Source organism: Onychostruthus taczanowskii, unplaced genomic scaffold (genome assembly GCF_017590055.1).
Source record: "Onychostruthus taczanowskii isolate IOZ18803 unplaced genomic scaffold, ASM1759005v1 scaffold6, whole genome shotgun sequence".
NCBI classification, from domain to species: domain Eukaryota; kingdom Metazoa; phylum Chordata; class Aves; order Passeriformes; family Passeridae; genus Onychostruthus; species Onychostruthus taczanowskii.
The window spans coordinates 2,806,865-2,827,899 of NW_024503679.1; the positions used below are offsets into that span (position 1 = coordinate 2,806,865).

The window sequence follows — 21,035 nt, forward strand, 5'->3', positions numbered from 1 at the left end:
CTCCCCTCAGAGACAGCTTTCCAATTGTTTCACAGACCCACTGGGTCCTACTTGTTTCCCAAGTATGCTTCTTATTTTTCTTTTTAGCTGCTGGCAACATCTGCAAATAGGGAAACTTTTGGCACTGTCAGCTAATTGAAATTTCTGTGGGACGAAGTAGCCCCTGCTGACACTTCAGTTTAACTGCTTTACTTTCTATTTGCAACTTTTTGTTGTATAGATATCCAGGCTGTAAGAAATGTACTGCTTTTAGATAGAGCTTTAATTCAGACTGCTTTAGGAGGGAACAAGTAATGTTGATTGACCATGCTGCTTAACATTCTTTTTGTGTTAATGCTAACAATTTCCAGTCAGAAAATGTTTTTCTACTGTATTGCTCACACTTTGCAAATTTGTTTCTCTCCCCCTTACTACAGAACTTGATCAGATACTTCATAAATGTCATCCCCTCCCCATGCTCCTGTAATGAAATCCAGGCTTGTTCTTACTAATAGCTGTTTCATGAAATATAAAAAATTACTTTGGAAAGCCTCTCTTCCCTTCCTTCCTCAGTAGAAACCTTTTACATTATTGTTTATATAGAAGAACATAGTTATATTTATTATTAGGAAAAATATTTCCCGTGCAGAAGGCCAGGCCCTGCCACTGCCAAGAGAAGGACTCTTTGCTATTTTGGAAGGAATCTTGAGAGAAGGTAAGACTATGGTTTGTGATGAAGGAAAAAATCAAGTGTTTGAAACATTCACTGCTGGAAAGAAGACCTTTGTGATGTTGTTCAAGACTTTCTGGATTGGGATTGCCCTGGTAGGCTACAGTGGACCATTGTGATTCACACTGCATTTCTGTAATTTCGTGGGGAGATTACTCGAGGAATACTAAAATAAAGTATAACAATGGCAGTATTTTTAGCCAGGAAAGTTTGTATTACAATAAAGAACAACCAGCTTAGGTAACAACAGCAGGAGCTTGGTGTGTTCCAGATGAATGATCCTTCAGTGGCCTTAGCTCTGCCCTTCAGTCACTGTTTGTAAACGGTGCTTCCACAGCTGTACTGCTGCTTTAAATCACAATACCCAGAGGTGTGAGAACTGTGCTAAGGTCTTACTGGGACAGATGTGGAAACTGATTTACCACTGATACTGAACTGACCTGAATAAAGGGCACACAGAGTGGCCATAGAGATCTAAGTGGAAAGGAGAGCTGACAGTACAGAGCCTCCGAAATCTGCGAGTGTCTCATCAAAATCTGCTTTGGTAATGCAAAATTTTTAGACTAAAAATAAAATCTATCTCTTTCTTTAAATCCAGGCTGTCTTTATGTACCACCAAGTGACAAAATAGGCCTGATTGTTTTTTCACTTCTATTTTTTTTAAACCTCCAGCAGTCACCTTTAAGAATCTGACCCTTATTCTTTGTGCTAGGGAGATAATTACTCATTCTCAATTGCTATCCCTAGGACCAGTTAATGAATGCTACATAATGAACAGAAGTAGGGCAACTGGATGAGAACAATGCACAGGTGGGTAAGAAGACTTCATTTGGTAAGAAGATAATGAACATGAGAACTTGTGGTTTGTCTAAATACCACCCTTGCCTCCTCTTCAGATAGCTCCTGCATTGTTACTGCTCTTCCTCAGTCAGTCTTTCTACTTGTCAAGTGACAAGAGCAAGGTGGTTACAAAGGAAAGAAAGGTTTCCTCAGCAGAGGTTCAGGCAGAAGAGGATCCTGTCTCTCTCACAGACCCATTCTTAACATGCTTACTTTCTTATGTGCTCTCCTGCACCTTCCCAAAAGAGGCTCCTTCTGCAGGCAGAATCATCACTGCTTTGCAGTGCCTGGTTTTATTATCTCTCTGCAAGACTTGTCCCTTTCTTCCTTAACAAAACTGTATCAAATCTAACTTTTGGAGGAGAAGACAGGATGGATTCTTGGTGCATCGATTTCTGATGTTAGTACTGAGAGAAACAGCAGCTGACCTGGCCCAGCCACTGCAGGCCTTGCCATGTGTACTGCACAGCTGCACTTTGCAGCCACGTTTTAGTGTGTATCTCAGGAACAGCAGTCTCTCCCCCTGGAGTTTCATGGCCCATCCACACACAGAGGAAGGTAACACTGCTGTCCAGCTGAGGAGGATCAATGTATAATATGCAGAGAAGTATTTCCTGTGCCTGACAGCCTCTCCAGAGCTGTTTGAGTTGCAGTGCCTCTGTGTTTTGAAGCCAGCACTAGCTCATGATGGGGCTGGTGTTCTGTGCAGTCAGCAGCAGAGGTAAAGGACTCAGTGACAGCAATATTGGAGATGAACACAGAGCCGAGCAATTTGTTCTTTCTGCTCTGGGTTTTGTTAACCTGACTGACATGCACAGACAGGAAATGGGGTCTGAAGGTCTCTGACTTGTTAACCAAAGTATTGATTGCTTAGAAATTGAAAAGTTTAGTTCAGTAATGTGGTTTCTGATATTCCAAACACGACTTGACCTTTTATAATGTCCTGTTTCAACTGGAACAAAAATTAGTTGAGCTAGAATTTATCTGAGCGTGTCTTCCTGAGACTGTTTTTGAAATTTCACCTAAACCTGTCAAAGGCATGTTTAATACTCAAAATGGCAGAAGCCATAGCCAGAACAGCTTCCAGCTAGATATGTGGTAGGAACATTATGCACACCATTTGCTAATACAGGCACGTACAGGCCAGCAATAGTTCCAGAATCTCTGCCAGAAAGCTAATGAGAACATAGTTGGCCATAAACTTTCCTCTGATTTGGGCAAGGGCATATCTAATTCCAGTTGTCTCATGTCCACTAGCTGCAAAATGGAGGTATCAAAGCAACAGTGCCAGAATAAATTAGGATTTCTTGAGGGTTTGCAGTGAGAGACTGAGACATGATAATGGAAGAAACCTGCCATGGGCTGTATTTGCATAGGTGTGTGTGTTTTTCTTGAGCAAACAGGCTGGTTCTGTGTGCCAAGAGCTCGCCACATGTGTGATGGGCTGATGAGGAAACACTCTGTATGTTCCATTCAGAAGGGGGGAAACTGAATGCAAGTGTTATCTCTCCTGTAATAGTCCAGGGAAGTGTGGAGATTCGGTGTCACACCCACACCCTCCAAACAGTGAACCTGTCAAAGGCTGCACTCACAGTGCTCATGGCCCTGTTCATCCCAAACTAGAAGCCTTTTTTTCTTGCATAGCATCCTTTGGAATAGCAGTTAGCTTTATCTCTCCAAGGATCTAGGAAAAGCATGCATTTTTCCTTGTGCTCTCCTGACTTAGGACCTCTCAGGCCTTGTCCCATGAAGACAGGGAGCCAAATCAAGAGCTGTTACCCAAGAACTCTCTGAATGGGGCAAACTTTCTCTCCTGCTTTTAAACTCTAATCCCCCTTCCTTCCCATGCCCTCCGCTGATAGATTTTAAGATAAACTTTAGAACCTTTGTTTCATCTCCAACAAATCTCCAGCAGCAGTCAGCACTGCCAGATTCAGTGTTGCAGGGCATAGAAGTGCTTGGTGAAAATCCAAGCGCAGTCCACAGTGATAATCAGCTATTAAAGGCCTCCTCACAGTAAGCCTGGTCTCCTGTGGAGTGTATTACCCAGGCTTCTCCAGCTCAGTGTGTCACAGCATCTTTGACTGTCTTCTTCATGTTCCAGCTGAAACCTTGCTGATAAGTGAGCTAGAGGTGCTGTTTGTATTCCATGTATAAGCATGTTTGGAGCTTGTTTGAATATTCCTACAGGATACTGGCTTTCAGGGTCTGCATGGACTTAGGTGGTTGGAGGCTATAAGCCTTGGATTTGTAGGAATTGTTATTGTGTTCTTATCCTCCACTGGTGTTTGATTTATATCCGCAAAAGTCATTCCCAGAAGGAATGTAACTAGATTTTTTTCCCAGATTTTTAATTTAATTGGTGATTGTTTACATGAGAATGCTTGCCAAAGTGAGATGATTTGGCAGTCCTCTGGAATGTAAAGGTTAAGTATATTGATTTCATCTTTTCCCAAAGGAGCTGTTCTTTTTGTGCAAAAGCATCATTGGTTTTGTTCTTGTATCTGAAACTTTGTTTACATGGGTTTAATTGAATTCTGTCTATATCGTACAGCAAGTGGAGATGGCAGTTTCATACAGCTCTTTCTTCCTGGACTACAGATTGTTTGCATTCTTGGTTTGTTAATAAATCCTGACGTTCCCTGAGCAGTAATTCTTCAGCACTTTCAATGCCATAAATACTGAAAATAGGGAAAATCTGCCGTGCCATTATACACTGAGTTAATAGGAGTTATTTGTAGTGATGGCAGGATCTTAAACCCTTGTCTTCATGTGATCAATACTGTCCTTAGCTTACAAATAAGCATGTCTGAATTGTTAGTTTACAAACAATGTCTATAAATCATAATTATTTTAACATTAGCCACAAGCTTCTGACAGTCTCAGCTTTTGAATTGTACATTCCTGAAGCAAAGTGAATACAAAGCCAGAATTGCTACCTTTGTTTTCAGAAATCACATATGTAATTTATTTCCTACTTATGCAAAAAATTGTTGGGGTTTTGGATCTGTAGTTTATGAGTAAGCTGTTTGTTACCCCTCTGGAGTTCAACAGCAATTGGAACACCTTGGCTGGAGTGTTCTTTCATCTGCTGTAGCGTGAGTGGGCCTTGATCAGAGCAGCAGCTCTGGATGGATCACTGGGCTGCTGAATAGCCTGCTAAGGAGCTACATGTCCCAGCTCCTGCTGAGCTGTGTGCTGGCCCTGCCAACAGCTGGAGCAAAGGAAACCCAAAGAGATGATTTGGTAATTGAAGCTGGTGCTGTGGATCTATCCATTTCTCTTTCTGGTCACATCTTCTATTGACATTGGTTTTCCACTTCCTTTAAATTCATCAGCACTTTTAACTCAGTGATCCTTTCTGTGATCAGGTCCAGACAAAGTGATTCTTTTCACAGAGCAGAGGCATGCCAGCTCAGTTCTAGTTCTGCATTAATAATAATAGTAATTGATCTCCCTTGGGTCCATTCTGCTGGTCTAAGTTGGAAAGAAGATGGAAATGAAGCAGGTGCCCATCCCTGGGCTTCTGAATGTACTCCTGCAGAATCAGATTTCAGTCTGATGGCTCAGAGACAAAGTCATTCCTACTGTAAAGTGTGATTTGGATGGAGATAAATCAGGAGCAAATGTGAACCTTGTAAACTTAAATTAAAAATACCTCTCCTTCTCCTAGCAAAATGCTTCTTTGTGACATACCTCCCCAACCAGGGACTCAGTGTCAACAAATGAAGCTGCTCTGGAGATATTTCTCACTCCTTATTGTGTCAAAGTTGGCAATAGATTTCCTGATATTTTGTTTTTCTTTTCCCTCATTCCTGCAGGACACAGTCTTAACTCAAGGATTTCTTTTGATCCATACAGACCTTTAGGAAATTAATTTCAAATATTTGATGTTCCAAATACTTTTGACGCTTTAGGGTATATTGCTGGACACACTGTTGATAGTTTAAAAAGCAAGACCCAGCAGCTGCAGGAATTTATGCCCATTATGGAAAATCCAGCATGCTTTCTTTGGTATGGCAATACCAAAAGTCTGCTGGCATACCCAACTAAAGTACTTATAACCATATAAAGGGAATGCCTTTTAGGAATTGGACAAAAACACAGACATAATATTTTCCATCAATTAGATGTTGAGAAGTCCCAGACATACAATGCTGCAAGTGAAATTAGATGCCTTGGGAAACCTATTCCAAATGGAAATCTAATATGTGGGATCCTGACTCAGTCACCACTCCCTCAGTTTTCTACCCTCCCAAAATATATTTGGATATGCTAGTAATGTAAATATAGTAACATTACACCCAGTAAATATGCAGAGATTGGATCATGCAAGCTGCACTAAATGCAGCCATAGACAAACCACAAACTTGCCTATAAGGTATTTTAAAATCTTGCCAATAATGCACATTTGCCGAGTTTCCTATATTACTGCAGATGTGCAGTGCTACTATTTGTGGGATCCTTTCAGCAAACTGTATTATTTATAAATGGAAAATGAGGGAGTTTATGGTGAGCCTTCTGTCATTGCTGTTTGGCACATGGGAATTATAAATAGGACTGGGTAATCACTGATGTGCTTTGCATTTGGCACTGTGGTCATTTCTGACCCAAACAGAAGCCACAGGAGAGAAATACATGAAGGTCCCTACCAGCTTTTTTGTGTGTTGAAGTATATTTTCTGTTTCACTCCCTGCTTAAGCTGCAAGCTGAATGGAGTGTTCTGTTTTGCATAGTTCTTTAACTGCTCCCACAGCATGGCTCTTGTCAAAACAATTTGCCCCTAAGTTTTGGGGCAGTTCTCTGTTAGAGGAGTGAAACCAGCACATCATTATCAGTGCCACTTGCAAAAGGTGTTTGAGAGCCATCCTGCAGGATGTCCAGGTCTCCCAGAGTTGTAGGGCTGTGCTGATGCTTTTTGGATGTAATCTGAAATAAATGCTCCCGAGAGCACAATGAAGTCTTCTGCAAATCATACGCAAGAGGAAGTGTTCTCTGAACTCTGTGGAAAGCTTGCAGGTCTGGTCTGCAGAAACACCAGGAACAACGCAGCACCCAGAAGGTACTCTTTGCTTCCTCCTGGCCTGGAGAAGGTGGGAAAGAATTGCTGCTGTTACTGGTGGAGTCATTATTCTCTTTGGCAACTCCAAGTGCAACATTTTTGTTTTCTTCTCACATCTAATTCATTTAATTTGCAAGTAGTTCTGGATATTTTTTAAACTTTTTAAACACAATCTGTGATCTAGTTGCATCCAGTTCTGCCTCTTCTTTGACTTTTTTCAATGATAGCTGCTTTCCTTATTTGAATTTAGTTGGCAGCTGTATTGATTGATGCTCCTGGTAGAATAGAATCCAGCTGTCTTCACTTAAGAGCATTGCAATGCAGGACAAACACTTTAGGCTGTGTCATCCATGTAAACAGTCTGTGCTTCTAAAGCTACATAAATCCATCTGGAAAATGACAATCCATGCTTGGGTTTTGCAGTGCTACAACGTGGACAGAACATGGCTCTGGGTTTTTTGCCTAAATCATTGCAATCAGCTAGCAAGGTGATATGCCAGGCAGTGCTTTAATGAAGTATACATCAAGGTTGCCAAATAAACAGCTTTTGAGCCCTATGCATATCATTATTGTGGGAAATGTTTCTACTAGTATATTAGATAATAGGTGCAATTTGAAAAAAGAACACGCAGTCCTGTTCCTCTCCACCCCTTGTGCACTCTTTGGGTGTGGGCATAAAATATTGAAATGTGTAGCTCAGCACATTTTCAGTTCATCTGGCTAAAAAGTTGCAGCATTTTCTTTTGCTTTCCATCTAGATCTGATGTACAAACCCAGTAGATTGTTTTTCTTAAGTGGGCTTTTTTCTTCCTCCTCCTTCTTCATATTTTGACACTGCACTTATGGGTAGTGCACCTTTGTGACCTTGTAACTGCTAAGCTTTTTGCATGAAGCTGTTTTTGCAGATGCAGAGAACAAAGGAAATCACCACCTTCCAGGTGTGCACCTGAAAGCACATTTCAGGTGTATAAACAGTGTTGTTAGCTGAGGAGTAGAATGCTTACTCAGTGAGAGCCCATTTATCCATGTTCTGATGGGTTTTATTAATTATTAGTACATGGCAGTTTAATCTGTAAGTTTGGGGCTCCCAGAGGTGAAAGGCTCTTGCTTTGTGGTCATTTCCTGAGCCTGCAGCAGCTCTGCACCACTTCACAGCAGAGTTTCTGCTTTGTGCCTCCACTGCCTCATCCAGCTATTCCTGGTGGAGCTGATTTCTTTTAATTTCTGTAACGGTGTTGCCAGCACTTCTCTATAGGGAGGTCAGCTAGGAAAATGACCAGGAGAGCTTGCAATTCCCTATGATGAGTGAAAAAACCACTCTCAATGGCTCAGTCTTTTTAAAAACCCTCTATAATGAAATATTCTCAAACCAGGGAAATGCATAGACAGGAGGAGTGCAACAGCTTGCTCTTTATCACTAAAAACTGCAAGCTTCAACATTACTTTTGTTAAACGGGGATTTTTTATCTTCCTATCCAATCACCCCCTACCACCAGGCTTTAAAATTCTTTTTTCTCTGGTCAGAAAGCTGGTTCAGATGCCATACCTGTGGTTTCCCTCATATTCTGGATCTTTTCATAGAACTTGGTTTCCATAGTAAATGCTTTTCAAAAAACGTATGGTTCAATAAAAGTACTCTGCAGTTCTTCATTTTATAAAGGAGTGCTCTCATTAACTCACTGTTGAATAACTTACCACCTCAGATCTCTTTGAATTCCACTCCAAATGTACCATTACAGGCCATCTGACATCTCATGAAACACATTATAAGCTCCATTGCTAAGTTTCTGATCTTAAGTCTTAGTCCTCAAACTATTTTATCATACTTACATTTGAAAAAAATATGCTGAGACAGCAAATGAGGATCTGTATTTAGCCATGCAGAAACCAGGAGAAAGGATTGGTTGGTATTTACTGTTCAAAAAATTAATGCTTTCCAACTTCCTAGAGTGGTGTGATGGGAAGCTTTTCTATTCTGTGTGTTGCCTCTTTTAATTTTGTTTTGTCAAGACACCGCCACGTTTGTTAAGGGAATTAGAGAGGGCAGGATGGTGTACCACAGTTGTTCAGGGAGCCCTGCTGAACCTGAACACAAACCATGACACTGATAGCACAGGCTTGGTTTCACAGATATGGAGAACTCCCCTAACCCATCAATTCCAGTTTAGAAACAGTAACTCAGCGAGAGGCCTGATGAAATCAGGGAGTTGGTGGCAGTCCTGCCTCTCATTTCTGCATGTGCCTTTGGAGCTTCACTTCCCTGCAAGCCCCAGCTGCAGCTGCAGCTCTCGGGGGGATGCAGCTGACATGCACGTGTGGGAGTGCTGTGCACAGTGTGGAATCTCATCCTGCAGCACTGCCTCATGCCAGTGGGGAAACCACAGCACAGTGCTCCCACTAATCCCCTTTGGCAAAACTCAGCGTTGCCATACAGCAATAACAATATTCATGCTAATAGTGATTTGTCCTAGTGATAAGGGAAAAATAATAACCCAGAAGTAAACTAATAATATCCTTTAAAAAGGCAAGATACTGCTTTCAGATGTGACCTACTTGTGTTTGGCTTGGGTTTTTATAACAGCACTGTGAGCACCAAGGTACTGCAGTGTTGCTGTATCCTGATTCTCGCTTTTGTAGACCCTCTGTACTCCTGCAGTTCTTATAATGCTGCCTTTGCCAGTCCTTGCCTATTGATTACCTTATCTTCATCAGCTGGGAGAATAACTAGGCCTGTTTCTAGTGAGATTTTTCACCTGGCTTAGCAGAGTGAGAAGCGCACAGACATTCTGCTACTCAAGCTACCAGTGTCTTTTAAGTTTGTTTTTATGTCTTGCTGCATTTTGGATCACGTCAGTAATCTGTCACATCTCCAGCAACAAGCATACGAAATGTGGCAGAACATGATTTCACAATTTTGGGTGATTGTATCCTGCTCAGCATCATGGCACATAAAAAGAAATTACCAAGAAACTACCACAGTATTGGTAGGACCAACTAATGCCAAGCTGGTGCTTCCTTAAGTTGTCCTTCTACTTTCATGAGAAAACAAATGTGCAAAGCACCTAAATGGCTGGGTGGGAAATAACTTGAATCAGCAGTGCAAGTAGTGAAAACAAGTATCTGAGCCTTTAAAGAAGGAGAAATATCTGTGACAATATGTAATTATATGGTTGTGTGATCATAAGTGCTCACAAAGCATTGGTGATGCACCTCTAAAATGATAGGTTTTGGTACAGCAGGATGAAACATATTCTGATTTTCTCCTGACAAAGACAGCACCTTTTCCACTTAGGAAAAGGGCAGGCCTGTCTATGATTACCGTGCTGGCTGTAATCCCCGTGTGAACCCCAACTGCCTCCTCTTTCATACAGACCACTGATCCTACATGGGTTTTTGGGGGCAGACATGAAAATTAATTCTTGTGTCAGGAAAACTCAGTCGTCTTCTTTTTTGTTTGTTTGTTCGTATTTGTTGGGGGCTTTTTTATCTTAAATAGGCTTTATAAATTTTTCCTTTCAATTTCTTCATATAAAAATTCAGTGTATTTTTTCCTTCTTAGTACTGTTAAATATTTTGCAGGCTTAATTTAAACATAATGATTGCCTGAATAAATTTGTTTTCTTATTTGGTTGACAAAACCAATGAAGCATTTACATTGCAATGCCTTGGCATGTTTTCAGTTTGGGATCACTAGACAGCTAAAGAGGAAGGGCTAAAGTCTGTGAAGGTGAAAATAATGCACTTATTTCCCCTTATGAAACTGCAAATATTGCTCCTTGCGGAGTACCAGCCGTGCATGGAAAAATCTAACATGGAATAAATGCTTTTGTGTAGCTTTGAATGCTGTATGGCAAGACCAACATTCATACAGATGAAGCAAGAAAGACAAAATTGGGAAGAGAGAAGTAGAATGTCCAGAGCTTTGGAATGGAGTATTTTCCCTGTCCCAGGTCAATGCACATGTGAAAGCCTCCTGTGGGTTGGGAGGGTCCATGGGCCCCCTCAGAGGCTGGTGCCAGCTGATCCTGCCTCCTGAGCCACGGGGCGTTTGGAAAAGGAGGCACTGACTGAGGCCCCCAGAGTGGTTACTCCTCCCTTCCCTTCACATTCTCCTCAGAGATCCTTAGCAGTCTCTAGGGATAGGGCATTGGGTCATTTCTCTGCCTTTCAGAGGGGACTCCAAGCCCTTGCCTGTGTAAATGCACAAAGATACCGAGGATCCAGAATTACCTCAGTGTTTCCTTCCTTGTGTTGGAGAAAAAATTCCCAGTTCCAGAATCAAATACAGTCACTTTCACTGACTAGAGGGGCCCTGCCAGCAGGGCTTGGTGACCCTTGCTGTTGGATCTACAGCACTTTGTGGGATGTTGGCAGACCCACCACGGGCACCCCCACATTCCCAGCTGTGAAGGCAGCTGCCTGCACTTGCTGCTTGTGTCTCTTCTGTCCTGAGCATTCCTGGGCACTCCTGTAGTGCATTTGATCTGGAGTCAGAGCTTTCAGGTTCTCTTGGCTCCAGCTCCCATTTGCTATTTGTCCCTATTTCCCTTCTGTACTGAATGGAAATGCAGCAGATGCAGCACAGATACTGAGGAGAGTCAAGAAGCTGTCACAGGGAATACTGTATTTTCTCATTCCCTCCAAAATGAGGCTCAGAAGGAGCTGTCTGGTGTTTCATGTTGTTCAGAAACATGCTACAGGAAAATGTAATCCCTAAGTAATTGCTTCTATCAGAATATCCTTTGATTTTTACCATATGCCTCTCCTCTATGATTTTTCAAAATTATTAAGCAGATGGTTGTGAAGAAAAATGAAGATGATTTCTGAGTAACAATAGCATAGATCCTCTCAATTTTTCATATTTGAGGTAGTTTGCCACACCTTATCTAGTTCTCATTGGTACTTCTCCTCCTGATATCAATTTCTATTAATTTTGTATCATATTAACGATTTCCAGCAGTGCTTCAGAAGCTTCCTCCCTCTGCATTTTGGCGCAGATCTCATCAATACCTCTGAACTTCAGTTCTTTTTCACCTCCTTTTGAAGTGTTCTTCTGTTAGAAGTGATCCAGCTTCCATTCATCTCTAATTTGTTAAAAAACAGTGCCATCCATTCACTGAGCACGTTGCAGCCCTTCCATCACGTGCACAGAGGCTCCTTCCACCCCTCACCTGCCTGTCCTCAGCAGTGGGCAGCCTGGCACTTTGATCAGTCAGCTGGAGAGGTGCTTCTGGCTGCTGTAGTTCTGGGGAATAAGGGAAACTTAACATACCTTGATCTTGTACCCCCTTTGTCTTTCACTTTTTTTTTTTTTTTTTTAATTTTCTTCCTACTTCTGTGAGTAGTTTGTGGGTTTTTTGAGCTTTTCATTTTTTGGCAGGTATTTAATTTTTCACTGTTTCATACCCTGGCTCATGCACTCCTCAGTTTTACCTCACCTGTTGCAGATATTTCAGAACACCTGGTTCTTTGGGATGGAGTGTGTAGAAGAATGGTGCTCTGACATACTGGATCCAGGCAGTTCACCCCAGAAAGGTGAGGGTGGCCCTGTGGGTTTCAGCAGGACAGCTTAGGTGGGTGCAGCAGGCTGTGCCTTACCTGCAGCTGTCATGCAGCTTGCTGTGATTGTGTAATTGTGGTCGTTGGTTGAACAAATGTAAACTATAGGAGCTCTGATGAAGGACTTGAACTGAAATGCAGATCAATTTCAGTACTTCATGCTACAGAGCAGATAAATGACTCTTAGAATAGCAAAAGCACTGGTTTGTAGAAACAGACCCCAAAAAAGTCAGTAAAGACTTTTCTAATGACTTTCAGAAGTCAGTTAAAAAACCCCAAATGTTTTGTCCTTTAGCTAAAAATTGATAGAATCATTAAAGGCATTGTTGAATTATTGGACACTTAGGAACCCAGGCAATCCAGTACTGAAACTCAAGTGTCTCTGCTCATTGTAGCTTGTAGAGTACATGCTTGCAATACATGGGCTTTGGAGTGAAGTTTTTGTTTAAGAACAGGGGTGTATGTCTTAGAACCTGACTAGAGAAGTGTGCTGAGGAACAGCTGCCTTGTGCTAGAGGTACCTCCCCAACTACAGCAGCCGTAAAGTCAAGATTAACAGCTTTTAAATTAGCCTTGATTCTATTAGAAATGTCCCTCATATTTCATGCTCTGGAAAGGGATGTGGGGAAAGAATATCATAATGTTTCCCTGTTCTTTGACAAGCCTTTCAGTAGCCCTGTCAAAAATCCTTTAAAATGGAATTGAAATAATCAGGAATGATGTGCCTATGTGAAAAATGCTTGGCACTTTCTTTTCTGTAAGATGGGTGTATGGTAATAAGGTTTAAATTATGAGTTTAAAATGATTCTTATCAAGCAAGTGCTGGTAGCTCAGATCAAATTACTAAGACAGAAAATGAGAAGGTTTCTAAATCCTTTCCCTGTTTTGCTTTCTAAATAGGATAAAAAAAATATTGTCATGAGTTAAATTAATACAAATGCAGATTATAAAACTCAATTTTAGATAAAGCAATAGATGATTCTCTATAGGTGTTCTGCTCTGTGTGCTCTGCTTTGTAATCAAATTTATCAGCATAGAATACTGCACACCCCTTTCCAAAGTGAAAGATGGTTCTGTGCAGGTGTTCTCTGAACTTGGTGATTAGTAGCAAAACAGTGCTCTCAAATAATTACCTTCCTTTGTAAGTGAATCATCTTATTATTTTGCTTCTGTTAAAGTCTAGTATCCTTCAACAGTGTTGCGTTATCATGTCTAATAATCAGAATTATGCAAAGGAATTATCTGTATGGATTTCATGCCCAGGAACTGTATCATCGTTTATTTACCACTCTAAGTAGGCATGCAGTGTTTTGTTTGTTTGAAGTACAGTAGTTGAAGGTGTATTGACTTTTGAAAATAGATCATTAAAGTTTGTTTTCTTTAAAGTTGAAGCCGTAAAAGCCCTAATCAGCTGCCATTTATTTTCTACTAATGGAATCTGAAGTAATGAATTTTCTTTGATAATTTCAATAATGTAATGGTGCTGTGGAGGAAGACATCAGGAGTGAAAGCTGCTGAAGTGGCTCTAAAGTTTGAAGAAGTGAGAAATGAGAGAAATTAGCAGTACATTAGCAGAGAATGTTGGACTTGTCAGTGTTTCTGTTCTGGAGGAGGAACTGGAGAAAATGCTAAAGCACTGTATTTACCCCTGCTCTGTTGAGCACTGTGCTGGAAAAGAGGGGGTGAGATGGGCTTAGAAACCCATATAACTGTGGCTTGAAGACTTAATTCTGGAGAGAGTCCCAATGTGGAATTTTAATTGTCCTAGAAAGCATGTTTGCTTCTAAGCTTGTGTTCTGCATTGAGACATAGAAAACGTACAAGATCTATAGTGCAAAGCTGTATAAATAATGTATATGCTCACAGGAGCAGGAAATATGCTGCTGATCAGACAATGTCAACTTAAATGAATCCTGTCCTGAAAGCTGCACTTTAAATGTGAGCAGTAAACCCACTATTGACATGTGGTACTACCAACTGAAACATCAATAGTTACAGAAAGAGTATTTCATAATGCAGAATCATTGCTTGGTTTGCTTGACTGGACAGATGCTTCTACTTTCCATGAAAGAAAAATAATTTCCATATCAGTTCTCTGAGTGCCCAGCACAGCTTATCTGTCCCATTAATGCTCACATTCTTAATCACATTGTTGAAAATGGGCAAAATTTGCTTGCTGGTCTCCTAAAGCACAAGAGGGAGGTTTGACTGTCACTGGGCATGACATGAAGCAGTTTAAATGTTGGCATATTTACAGCTGCTCTCGGGTTACTTCTGCTCAGTCTGGGAGTGGGTGCAACACAAATTCCTTCTGTGGCACATCCTCATCCCATATGTGAAACTGCTTCCATTGTTCTCTGGCAACTTGACTTTGACATCATTTCCAGACTTTATGGGCAGAAAGCACAACTCTGGCTGGCTGTAGATTAACGTTTCTCTGGTTATTCTTAAGATTCAGTTTGTTCAACAGATGAGAGCATTGCCATAAGCAGCAAGGAACAAGAGGCTGAAGTGCTGTGAATGCCCATGGCACATGGAGTGGCAGAGGATCCACTGGGATATGCCCATATCATCTTGGTTGTTGAAATATTCATCAGAAAAAGTCCAGGAAACTCCAGGGTTCCTTCTTGGTGCTGCATCTGGCCAGACACATTTGTGAGGAAACCTGTCTCACTTCATCTCATGCTCTTCTCTCTACTACCATTTCTCCTGCCTTGGCTATCCCTGCTGATGCAAAAGAGAGCAGAAAGGGAAGCCCAGGGATTTAAAAAATGGAAAAAACCTGTTACTTATCCCTGGTATATAACTGGCTAATGATCTAAAGCCAGTAGTCAGGTCAGTCATAAATTTGCTGGGGGTAGTAAATGCTCCAGGCTGGTCTTGGGCAACCCTGTGAGCATTGCAATTGTTCTGTGATTGGCTGTATGCACAAAAGTTTGGGAAATGGACCTAACACCTCATGAAACCCAGTTGTTACCCATAAAATGGAACAAAAACTCTATAGACCAAAGGCTTTTTAGGGAAGTGAGAACTTTTCTAATACTGCTAAGGTATTTTTCAGAAGGGGACCAAAGCACTTAGAGGTTCTTCCCACTCTCAGCAGGCCTCCAGAAGGCCCCAGCACCTGTCCAGCTGACCAGATCTCTGCATCCAGGCATCTGCTCTCATCTGGAATTAAATTATGAGTTAAATTATGAATTAAAAATGGTTAGGCTTAAGATGCCAGATGCTCAGTTGGTAACTGAGCAGCGTTACCCACCCTGTCTCTGTGCTACAGGAGCCTACACCAAGGTGATAAAGAACAAAAGGACTTTGGAAGATTCTAAGCTACACTGAAGATATTCCACTACAACCAGCATGATTCTCTCAGTTGATTTACAGGAAGAGGTGGTCCTTTGGAGAGCCTGTCTATTCTGAAAAATTATTATATGGCAAGGATCCTTAAACAAGGGTCTAGTAATTACTTCTTCGAGGATAATTAGTATCTTGCTGTTCTTTGTGTTGCTGCCAATCAGCAGTTGGTTTATACACTGTCTGTTGACTTTTCCCCACCTAAAGGGATATACAGAACAATACATAGCTGCAGTTTTTGGCAAGAAACTCTGGCCAAATACCCTGGTAAGATTATGCATGAAAAAGAGAGCTCTAACAGCTTTCAAACAATTCCTGCTTTTTGGCAACATTAATGTCAGGATGTTGCAGGAAGATTTGATCCTTCAGAACTATATAAATGAGGATCTTTCTCAGATCACACTGCAGTGGCAGCATGAGCAGTAATCCAATACCAATCACTTCATAATGCCCTTTTAGTTGTAGACAAAAGGGGGAGTCTATCAAGTCCAGTTTGATCTATTTCTTGATAACTTTGTAGTCTTTCCATGGCCCCACTTGCAGTTGGTGGCAGATGATGAATTGGTGATAATCTCATCTTTCTAATCACTTTATTTCCAAACTGTACTGCTGTTACATTAGATTCTGGAAAGCAAATATAATAGCCTTTCACGGTGAGAGGAAGCTGGGTGAAAATTCAGTTGACTGGACCTTTAAAATCTTTTGCTATTAACAGCATGCCTAGCTGATAATAATGACTTTGGGCTTACCTTTCATCCAGATGAACCCCAAAACATTTTGTCAACTCATACTTCATTTCACCAGGTGCAGAACTGCAGCAGCTGTTTGGCAAAGCACAGCAAGCAGTTCAACAGTTAGCAAAGGACGAATTGGGAGTTGTGGGGTAGTCTCTAAAATGACTTGATGAAGACATATAGCTGTAGGCCCACGAGGCACAGAAGCACACCTCCTCAGCAGGAACTGAGGCAGGGATTTTGTCTGAAGCAAAATGGAATGATTGCAGGGTCAGCATAGTAGCAGTTTTAAATAGATGAAAAAGAGGCAACTTAATGAGGACAACCTCAGTTAGAGTCATCTTCAACAGTGTGCTGCTTGGAGGGCTAGAAATAAATGAAAACTGAAATACCACTAAATCTAGAGGGGGATATGTGTTAGGGAGCAATCGTTTTCTTTTTGGGGGTGTTGCATGTTCAGTTGAAAGCCACTTAAAGATTGATTGCCAACAGGGTGGACAGAATTATTGTGAATCGTGTTTTTAAAGATTATCTAGAGCTGCAGTTTCCCTACACTGGTTTTGGGTGTATTTGGTAAACAAGGATGTTGTGATCACTGTACCTGCATAGTTTCACACATGGCTATTGTTGAGTAAGAAGCCAAAAGGGCAAAAGTAGAATGTTGTGATGCTTGGAATTTGTTGTGGGTTTTAAACTCTGGTCACATCTAGACCTGCAACACTAACGTGAGCTGGGAGCTGAATGCTTCCCCTGATAGTAGGACATGTGATTGGATTGCAATTGGAGAAAGGCTTTGCTTTCAGTATCACCTGCTTCTTCTCTTTTACCAGCAACTGTTGGCACCATCTCTGGGCAGAGTTTAACTCCTCAGAGGAGCTCTTTAAATGTTGAAAAGAAATTTTCAACATTTTCTATAGATGTTTGAAATCCTGAAAAGCATTTGAGCATTTCTGAATGTTACTGCTGCCTATTTGAATCAATATAAGATTTCCTAAACATTTTAAAGAATTTATTTCATTGCAAGCCTATGAAGACTTCAGAAAAACGATTAAAAATATGCACAATTATGTGGATTTATACTGCCAGTCTAGGCTTATTTTATAAGTGAAAACATATATGTAAAACTAGCTGTAGGTCATTTTAAAAGAAGTGAAGAAGCTGTCTTTGCTAAATCTGAAAATGTGGAGGCTCTGGATGATTTATTGAAGTGCTCTTGTATCACATTTCCTTCCCAGTAAGTAGGTTTTCATCTCCATGGGAGAATGCAGCATGCAGCCCTTGCCCTGCAAGAGGTTTGCATGCAGTTGTGTTTGTAGCAGTGATAGAGCAGTACCAGGGAAATGCTGTACCTCAGAGTGGTTTGACAGCTTCAGCTTCATAACAGCCCTGTGTGGCTAAACACAGGGAGGTGATTACATGACACATTTTCTTTTTTAAGAATGCTTTTTTCCTCCATGCTAGCTGGGGAAGAAGGGTGGTGGTTGTGCCCCATATTTATTATTCAAATCTTAAATTTTAGTGATAAGGAGGTCTCAGAATTATTCCTAAATTAAGCCTAACCATGCACCTTAGGCAAAATGCAAAACTTGACCCAACAGTCTGCAGAAATGCTCCCCACTGACATTTCGAGTCAGAACAACATAAACATCTTTGTTTAATTAGTTGCATTTAAACTACTTCTGTTTGGGGATGTCCTTGAACAAATAGTTAGGAGTAGTTGTTGCTTCATCTTGGAAGCTGAATTTATTACTTTGCTCAGTAGGTTTAAAAAGAGGTGGAGGAAGCTTCTCAGTGTTTTCTGTCCTGTGCTTAGAATACTCAATTAATACTGTCTCTTGCATTACCAGTGCTAATAGCTGTCATAGGTGTTTCCCCTTTCTCTGTTAGCAATTTAACACTTCTCTGTTTTGCAGCAGGGTTGAAAAGATTTCTAGAAACAGTTGTTTCCCTCAGATTGCTGCAGAGGCTTGTGGTTAGGCTGACAAGCTGAACACCTTTTATGTCAGCACAACACAGAACAATACTTGATAAGGTTCCCCAGTCTGTTCCCATGCCCAAAGCTGCAATCGAAGGTTTGTAGTTCCCTGATGTTTGGGTGGGCTTAGGCTGTGCCATAGTGGCTCAAAGGATGAGCACGTGCTGTGGTCAGGGTCTGTTAGCAGGCACTGCTCAGTCTGAACCATTAATAAACACATCTGACACATTCAGGAGGTCTTCAAATGCAAAAATCAAGGCAAGAATTGAGTGTACCCTGAGATGTAGTTTCTCACTCCTGTGAAGAGTTTGCAGCCTTGCAGTGTTTCATGGGTATCTATCAGAAGCTGAAGGAGCAGGCAGGATAGACAACAAGCTTCTGGAAGCTGGGAAGCATCCTATCAGTCAAATGAAACCCTGCTGCACAAACAGTGAGAGCAATTGCCTGTCAAGTGTACTGTAATACTCAGCTCAGTGTTATTTGACTGGCATGTTGTGTTGTCACTGATACGGTGTCTGAACTCCAGAGAGACTTCCACTATAGCAGTAGTTTAGTAAATGGGGAAGGAAATGGATTTTGGATGGAGTTTTCATGATGAGGTCAATGTGAGACAGAAAGCCCAAGTGCAAATGGTGTTTACATATTCAAAAGTCAGCAGATTGCTTGAGATGGGATATTGATAACAAACAATAAACTATTTTAGGTATGCTCTTCTCACTTAAAATGTCTGATGACAAATCTTCTGTAATTTTATGAAGTAGCATTTGTAAGAATGCAAATCTGTGTCATCTGCTTATTATTGAAGCCGTTTAGCACATCAGATGTCATTCCAGATTACCAGTTGCATTTCAGCTGGACTGGAAACAAATCCAGATCAGTAATAATGGAATGCTGTGTACCTTAAGGTTAAATGTCTGACAAGACAACTAGTGCTAATGGACTATGACATTTTTCAGGCCATTGGTCTGACATTACTTGCTGTGTCAGAGCAAAATGTTTACAAAAATCTCACTCCACATTACAATACATTAAGACATCATTCTTCTCTCTTGCATGCTTGCATGCTCCAAGCTTTCTGGCTGCATCTAAATTCCACAGTTGGCCCATGTGTAAAAGCCCTGAAGAGCCCTGAGCAGCACTGTTAGTGGGATTTGATTCAGTCCAGAATGCCCTGTAAGGTTTCTGTTCAGTACATTGCAACTTTACAGCTTGTGCTGCAGGTAAAACTCCGTGAGCACAAACCCATCTGGGACCAGGTCTGCCACTGTAAATTTTCTGAGCAGTATCTCACTATACATGTGCTATTGGTAGGAATGGCTTAATGTAAGGAGAGCAAATATAGATGAAAAATTTTATGACAAAGATACCTGCTAAATTTACACTACTGCAGCAGATTAGCCCTTGGAACTTTTAATGATTTTTGAAAGAAGGAAAATTTTAAACAGTATTTTGCATTAATGGGGCTTGAATGACTAGACTGATAAATGGTAAGTACACTTGGATCAAATCACATTTAAATAATATCATACTGTATTAAGAACTCATTAAAGAAATAGGTAAGAATTAGCCATTAAGGACCATTTAATACTAGATTGTTTCAGTGTCCTCATCTCATAAAGGTTTTCTAAATATAGGGCTTTGTTTCAAATATTAAGATGGTTCCTCTGGCTTTTGTTTGTAACTATTTTCCCTTATTTTTGTTAAATACTTATACTTCTGATTCAATTAGATTAAATGGTGTAGTATATTCTGTCCCCTCTTAAACAGCTTGTAATGCATCAATTTTTTTGTGTGTGGTTTTGTATTTCATGACAGTTTATTCCAGTGGCTAAGACAGGAATTGGAAAAAATACTGGTTTTGGTAATGCAATTTTCAGCAAAGTGTGGGGTTTTTGAATAGGTTGGATTATTTTTGTGTCTGTGTGTGTGTTCAGTCATGCGCTATCCCTCCTGTAGTGTGGCTGTGTGTATATCCATGAATGTAAAACTTCATCTCACAAACTGACAGTGCAGTGACATCTGATGCTATAGAATAGATGAAAACTCCAGCAGTGGTATCGTGCTTCAGACGTTCCGAGTAAATCCTAAGAAAGCATGAACCCATCACCAGACAGGTTTAGAATGTAAACGCTGCTCTGCTTGATCGAGTCAGCGACTATTAACTGCAGAGCGTTGTGCCAGGATGTAGCGGCAACACGCTTATTTTTTACTTACAACACCACTTCGGGGGGGCTGCGGGGAACAATCGCGCACTGGAGCTGCGGCCGGGACCCGAGGGACGGCAGCTGCTCTGGGGCTCTGCGGGAGCGCTCCCGCTGCCACCGCCCCGTTCTGCCGCCGGGCCCCGCTGTCCCCGCCCCGCAGAGCCCCGGCCCGGGCAGCACCTGCCGTGCCGGGCCGAGNNGGGGGCGGTGCTGCGGGCCGGGCGCGCCCCGCGACCGCCCCTCGGCGGCGGCAGGGGAGGGGACGGGGCGAGCGCTGTAAACAAGGCGGGGGGCCGGGGCTGGCTCCGTGTCAGCGGGTCACATGGAGCCTCATATGGGCCGGGGGATGGCGGCGCGGCGCGGCTCTCCGCTGGCAGGCGGCGGCTGCTGCTGAGGCGGCGGCGGTGCTTCACGCCGAGGGCCCGTCCCGCCTCCCCTCCCCGCCTCCTGCCCGCCGCGCTCCGCTCCGCTCCCCGCCGTTCGCCGCTGACAAATGATGTGCGTTGTGCTCGCCGCGATGAAAGGTAGGCACGAAATCCCGGCCCGGGCAGCGAGCGGGGCCGGCCGGAGTCGCGGCGCTCTCGGGGTCCGGCGCCGCTCA

General features: G+C 41.9%; 1 protein-coding gene across 3 annotated transcripts in view; it reads left to right on the forward strand.

The window, feature by feature from the left end:
* Positions 1-21,035, forward strand: part of RORA (RAR related orphan receptor A) — a 354,043-nt gene that overhangs the window by 261,848 nt on the left and 71,160 nt on the right. Inside the window, exon 1 of one of the 3 annotated variants that reach the window (XM_041418520.1) lies at positions 20,698-20,958. The exons of the other annotated variants lie outside the window; for them this stretch is intronic. Coding sequence (XP_041274454.1) covers positions 20,928-20,958 — 31 coding nt within the window. The 5' untranslated portion in view covers positions 20,698-20,927. Of the gene's footprint in view, positions 1-20,697; positions 20,959-21,035 lie in introns of those variants that run through there. 3 annotated transcript variants of the gene reach the window in all.